Source organism: Nyctibius grandis, chromosome 7, assembly GCF_013368605.1.
Source record: "Nyctibius grandis isolate bNycGra1 chromosome 7, bNycGra1.pri, whole genome shotgun sequence".
NCBI lineage: Eukaryota > Metazoa > Chordata > Aves > Nyctibiiformes > Nyctibiidae > Nyctibius > Nyctibius grandis.
Window position 1 is genome coordinate 50882707 of NC_090664.1, and position 6000 is coordinate 50888706.

Genomic DNA, 6000 nt, shown 5'->3' on the forward strand with positions numbered 1-6000 from the left:
AAAAAACTGTGGAAGTGGAATGTAGCTTTCAGTCTTACCAAGTGAAATTTATGTCTAGACGTACCTGGATTTTCAATGGCTGTAAATTCTGTCAAAATTAATCAGATTTAGGAATGATTGTAATACAGAAATCACCTATATTTACTGTTCTATTAGGAGCTTAGTTTTATTTGATGGTGATGTTATGATTTTTCATTTTCTTCCTCCAGTTTTTACAGGACTAATCCATTCTGATTTGTGTTTTGTACAACTTTCAGAAACTGTACATCCTTGGAGGTGAAGTAGCAGAATCTGCCCAGAAATGCACCCATCTAATTGCCAGTAAAGTGACCCGAACTGTCAAGTTCCTGACAGCGATTTCTGTAGTCAAGCACATAGTAACTCCAGAGTGGTTAGAAGAGTGTTTCAAATGCCAGAAGTTTGTTGGTAAGTTAAACTAGTATCAGCTACTGTAGTAAACATAAGGTTTGTTGATTTAAGTGTGCGAAGGTGGCATGCCTATTTAAATACAGTTCGTTGTTTTGACTTCAGACTTTAGTGTCTCTTGCCAGTTTTCTAGAGAGTTCAGTTTTGAAAGCAGAGATTTTACATCTACAGCAAATCTGAGTAGCATAGTTCATAAGCCATGTTAGGTTTAAACAACTGTACTAGCAGCTAGTTTGTGTTTCACTTGAGGCAGAAGGTTGTGTTGGTATCGTTAAATAAAGCTGTCATAAGAAGAAATTATGTATTATTTTTTTATGAAGTTCTCTTTCAACAGAACATTTTGTTTCATTTAGTTTTCGTCTGATTTAATACACTTTCTTTGCATTAAATGAAGTAAAAAAATACTTAAAACTTTGTTTTAGGGTGATTATATGGTTGGATGTTGTTAAGTATTGTATTTCTTTCTTGTACAGACATTTGCAGATTTTTACCTATGGTTACAGTACTTTTTAAGCCCCAGATGCTTTTGATTTCAATAATTTTTCTAAAATATAAGTTGTAAAGCACTAAGACACTGTTGGAAATGCATAAAAAATGCATTTAAATAATTAAAGTTAATTGGTCTAGTACCATAACTGTGTTGAAAGATAACAACTTTGTGTTTGCGCTACTTTTCTGCTGACAACTGAAAATAACAAAATAGATGGTTTTGGTCTGTTTGACAAAGATGTTGGATCTGAAGAAAATCTTCTTAAAGGCTGATTATTTGTTTTATGATTGTTTTATGCTTTTTACGTAATTTGATTTTAAGGAGCAAATATATTAACATTGCTGCGTAACCATCACAAAGACTTAAATCTATGGATAATTACCAATAAACCAGCAAACATTTTTATAAATCTGGAGAAGGCAACTTGCTTAGCTCAGCATCAGTGAACTGAGAAATCAGTCTATTTGAAAGCTATTAGAAGGTAAAGAAGGTCTGGGGATTTAGAAGGATGACTGTTTTGATCTAGGCCTTGAAGTACTTTGCTTGTCTACTGAAATTCAGATTTGTAGCTAATGGGCTGCCTTCGCTTTTGTACATAGTACAATGATGGAGAATATGGCAGTTGTTCAGAAAAAATGTCCTACTGGTTTTCTTTGTTTTAGGGAAGAATATTAACACCGTCTCTTGCAGATTGTCAAAATTGTCCTTGGAAAGACCAATTTGTTCTCCATATAAATTTTTTTTTGTTCTTTAAACACAAGTGTTATGAATTGAATCTGATTTAGAAATATGTTTCACATAGCTTTTTGTGGAAAGATGAAGTTAAGACTGAAATTCCATACCTAATAAAAAAGGAAAAATCAGCTGAATAGCAGGACAAGGGAAACAGATGGAAAGTTTGCTCTGTTAAGGTTGCGTGAGGAGTTGAAGATAGTTTCTGGGCTCCCATAGGTTGTCACAGTGATTTGAACTTAAACTTAATCGTTCTGCTCCTTTTTAATAGAGAATCAACAAATAAAAGTTTGCAAGTTCCTCCAGTAAGTTAGGAAAAGGGACTTTATAGGACAGCGGTTGTTGCTAGATACACAAGTGTAAATTACACAATTTTATTCTCCAAGTAATCGTGGGTCATCCTTGTAAGGCGCCTAATAGAAGGCAGTATTATAATCATGTTAACATTGGTGAGTGTTTACCGTTTAGAGTCATGCTGCCACCAGCATTTTCTGATCAGATTAGATCCTGGGTTACGTGGATGTTTTTGTCTTTCGTGCGTTGCATCATGAGTCTTTCTTTTTCAGATGAGCAGAACTTTGTGCTCAGAGATGCTGAAGCTGAGGTGCTCTTCTGCTTTAGTTTAGAGGAATCCCTAAAGAGAGCACAAGTAGCTCCGCTGTTCAAGGTATGCAGTTTAAAAACGCATTTAAATACTTGGAGCTTTTCAACCTAATTCTTTCAGCACTGAGACCATGCCTTTGTAGCCAAGGGCAATAAAACAGACTAGCACATAACGTGAAGCATTTGTTATAAATTTTATTTTTTACTTTATGCCTACTTCCTGCCTCAGCACTGCTGGGATGGATCAGAGCCTTCTGAGTGACTGGGTCCTGTAGACATGAACAAAACGATGCTCACTACACTTAACAGTATTTGTTCCCTTACAAAGTTTAGAACATTGCTCCATTATTTGTTAAACGCCACTTACGGCAGGGACTTTTTTTTTTTTTAACACCAGCCTGGTAGTCAAAGCACTTGCCTATAGAAATGAGAGTCTGAGAGTGAGTTTGCACTTCAGCCTCGGGGAGTTCTGGTCTGATTCTCCTTGAAGACTGAACTTACCACCAGGCTGTTGTGAGATGGTTTTCATGCCTCCGGTTAAAATTAGTTACAGTGCAGAGAGTTATCTGAAGATCCAAGTTGCTAGAGATTCTTCAGCCTGACTGGATTTTAGACTCTTTATTGAGGCAACTGCCTAAAAAGGGTATTTTTACAACCTGTAATGGGTAAGAATCTGTCTTTTATTAAGTCTAAATACTATATTTCACTCAGTTTTACAGTCTAAATAACAAGGGTTTTTTTATTCCTAACTGGTAAACAGAGATAATCTACTTTGTGATCTGATCACCTGTATCGGTCTCAGTCAAGTAGTAGGATAATTTTTGTCAGGAAGTAATAAATTGGCTATTAATTAAAAGCTGAAAGTTCTTTTGCAACACTTGAGACGTCCCTGTGCTTGAAGAAGCAAGGAGCATTGTTGTTCTTACATGGTTTTTTGGTTTTTTTGAATCCTAGTTTAACCAGTGGTCATTTGAAGGTTTCCTGGTTGTTGTTTTACAGGTGTTGAAATAGGCACACCTAAGCTGTTCAAATTTATCAGAATGGTGGGTTTGCCCCTCCAGGGAAAACACCAGTGATAATTAAGGACAACTCATCAGCTGATGAATTTGTTACGATAAACTGTGGTATCTAACAGCAGCTTTCAAAGCCTGCCCCATGATTGTGTAAGAGAGGAGTCACATGATAATAAAACTTAATGCATTGCAGAAATCAGTAAACAAAATAATGTTTTTTCTTATTCTTTCTTTTCTCTTTTTAGGGAAAATATTTTTACATTACACCTGGAATTTGCCCCAGTCTTTCCACCATGAAAGCTATTGTGGAGTGCGCAGGAGGAAAAGTATTATCTAAACAACCTTCTTTTCGAAAACTCATGGAGCACAAGCAGAATAAAGTGTGTAGAGTGTTGCTTTCTAAAATTTACTGGTAATATCTTATTGTATTATTCTGAGCTTACGATTAGTTTCTTTCATTTAGAGTTTGCCGGAGATAATCTTGATTTCCTGTGAAAATGACCTTCATTTATGTCGAGAGTATTTTGCAAGAGGCATAGGTATGTATAAGCTATCAATGTAATTTGAACAGTATAGCTGTTGGATTTTTTCATTATTATTATTATTTTACAAGTACAGACATCTTTTGAAGCTTTCAGATAATAACAGGGGAGTACGTGGTCTATCCTGCAAACCATGGAGAAATCTGAGCCAGCTGTTTGCTCGGTATTTCTAATAGAGGTATTTTATAGCCAGGTCACCATAGATCTCTGGAAGGGTAGGGTTGAACTTGGGGCTTCAGTCCTGCGTGAGGCAAGATTACTGTCTCAGTATTCATAGAGTTAGTTGAAGATTTGGGGTTTTTCACTTCAGCTATTTTTACTTCAGTGTAGAACCCCAAGACATGCTGTATTTATTAACAGAGACGTGCACGGGGAAGTCTAGTGTTTGCGGTGTGAAATGTGTGATGTTAACAGTAGGGCCCTGGTAGCGGTGGGGCAATACTCCCTTATGCCTCTGCATGAAGAGCAGAAAGGTACAGAGTGGCCCCTCCTGACGCACACGCAGAACAAGGAAGAATGTCCTTCTAGGGTGTGAACTGTATGCCTGTGTTTGATATTTTTCAGATGTCCACAATGCTGAGTTTGTCCTGACTGGAGTACTTACTCAAACACTGGATTATGAATCATATCCTTTTTGTGTAAAGGCTGTCTGCTGCTTTGGGAAGTGTGGTTTACTAAAAGCATTTCTTAATTAGTTCCTAATTATTTATAATTTTTAAGGATGTCCAATTACTTAATAGGAGAGTAGTTTAACACCCAGAAACATAACTTAAATTCAAAGCGGAATTACTTTTTGATAGGAAATACTTCAGTGGAGGTGGGAGGCAGGGTTGTCAGAAAGTAACAGTCGTAGAATAAGCAACAGGAAAAAAACTTGTCACTAAAGAAAATACTTGTCACGAGTTACTTGCAGATGAGATAAAATAGCTTTTTAAAATAGCTTTTTACTGAAGAAGGTTATAAACCCTGTTTGATAAATGCAGTGGAGGGACCAGTAAGGGTTCTATGTCTTTATGCATGTGTTTTATGTAAGTTCTATTTTGCAGTCATTTCTTAAAGTTGTTCTTTCTTAACAAACATACATATAAATTTACTTGATGGATAGTAAAATGCCTTACTGCTTCGGAATCCTTGGAGCATTAAATCTAGCTGTTCAGCCATTGTACAAAGCAACTAGAACTTCCTGTGGATGCTGTTTTCCAGCTGTTTTCCTAGGGATGATGAGCAGTTTAAAGCAGGAAAGCAAAAATAAACTGCATCTTTTTTAGGATGTGTAATTTTATTATGCTGAAACATAATTTACTATGTTTTGTATTATACTACCATTTTAAAAGAGCCCACTTTAGCTATCGTGGTTAGCCCGTTTTTAAACATTTTAACATAAATGATGGTACTTCAGCCAAAAGTGTAATTTGGATGTAAAAATAAAAGGGCTTGCTATCTATTAAATTATGGATGTTGAAGATGAAAATGTTTTGTACTTTATTTTTATTTCTTATACTCTATTTTCTTTTATATTGATATTTTGCCCACATTTTAAATAAATGTACTTTTAAATGTTTTACCCTATATTTTAGTGGTTGTTCATTTTTTTGAATACTGTGCAAAAATGGCACTCTGGTAAGAGTAAATTACTCAACTCTTTTTCCAAGCAATGTAAAATTATTTTAAGCTTATTTTACCACGTATGTTTATATGAAATCCCAGTGCTTTAAAGGGAAATCATTGTAAATGTTTATATATGTTTTTACTGCAGCAAAGGAATAGCTTGAAGGAAGGAGAAACTATAAGCCCACATATTATGCTGCTGTGATAACTTTTGTTTGTATAGTGAGTTTTGCTAAATAAATATTGAAAACCAGTCTCCCAAATCTGTATTCAGTTGTATTTCCTAATACAAACACAGTTCTAATAATCTGACTTTACCATTTTTATCAGTTTAGATTCTAGTAGATGAAAAAGTCATCCTAAAAGCATTTGTTCTTTGATCAGCAAGCCATTCAGCTCTGGTTGGGGATTGCAGATATTCACTTAATCTGTACAGCATCAGGTGTATTATAGCGTCTTGTGAACCATCCACAGGACAATTCAAAATACAAGATAAAAAAATACTTGAAACAATAGCTTATCATGCTATTTTTTTCAAACATTTTGTATTTTTATGCAGAACCATTTTACAGAGAAGCTTTTACCA

General features: G+C 35.2%; 1 protein-coding gene across 1 annotated transcript in view; it reads left to right on the plus strand.

The window, feature by feature from the left end:
- Window positions 1-5597, plus strand: part of PAXIP1 (PAX interacting protein 1) — a 36648-nt gene extending 31051 nt beyond the window's left edge. Inside the window, exons 16-21 of the mRNA XM_068404941.1 lie at window positions 258-426; window positions 2215-2315; window positions 3510-3644; window positions 3728-3803; window positions 4371-4430; window positions 4888-5597. Of these exons, the coding sequence (XP_068261042.1) occupies window positions 258-426; window positions 2215-2315; window positions 3510-3644; window positions 3728-3803; window positions 4371-4430; window positions 4888-4904 (558 nt within the window). The 3' untranslated portion in view covers window positions 4905-5597. The remainder of the gene's footprint in view (window positions 1-257; window positions 427-2214; window positions 2316-3509; window positions 3645-3727; window positions 3804-4370; window positions 4431-4887) is intronic.
- Window positions 5598-6000: the final 403 nt, after the last annotated feature.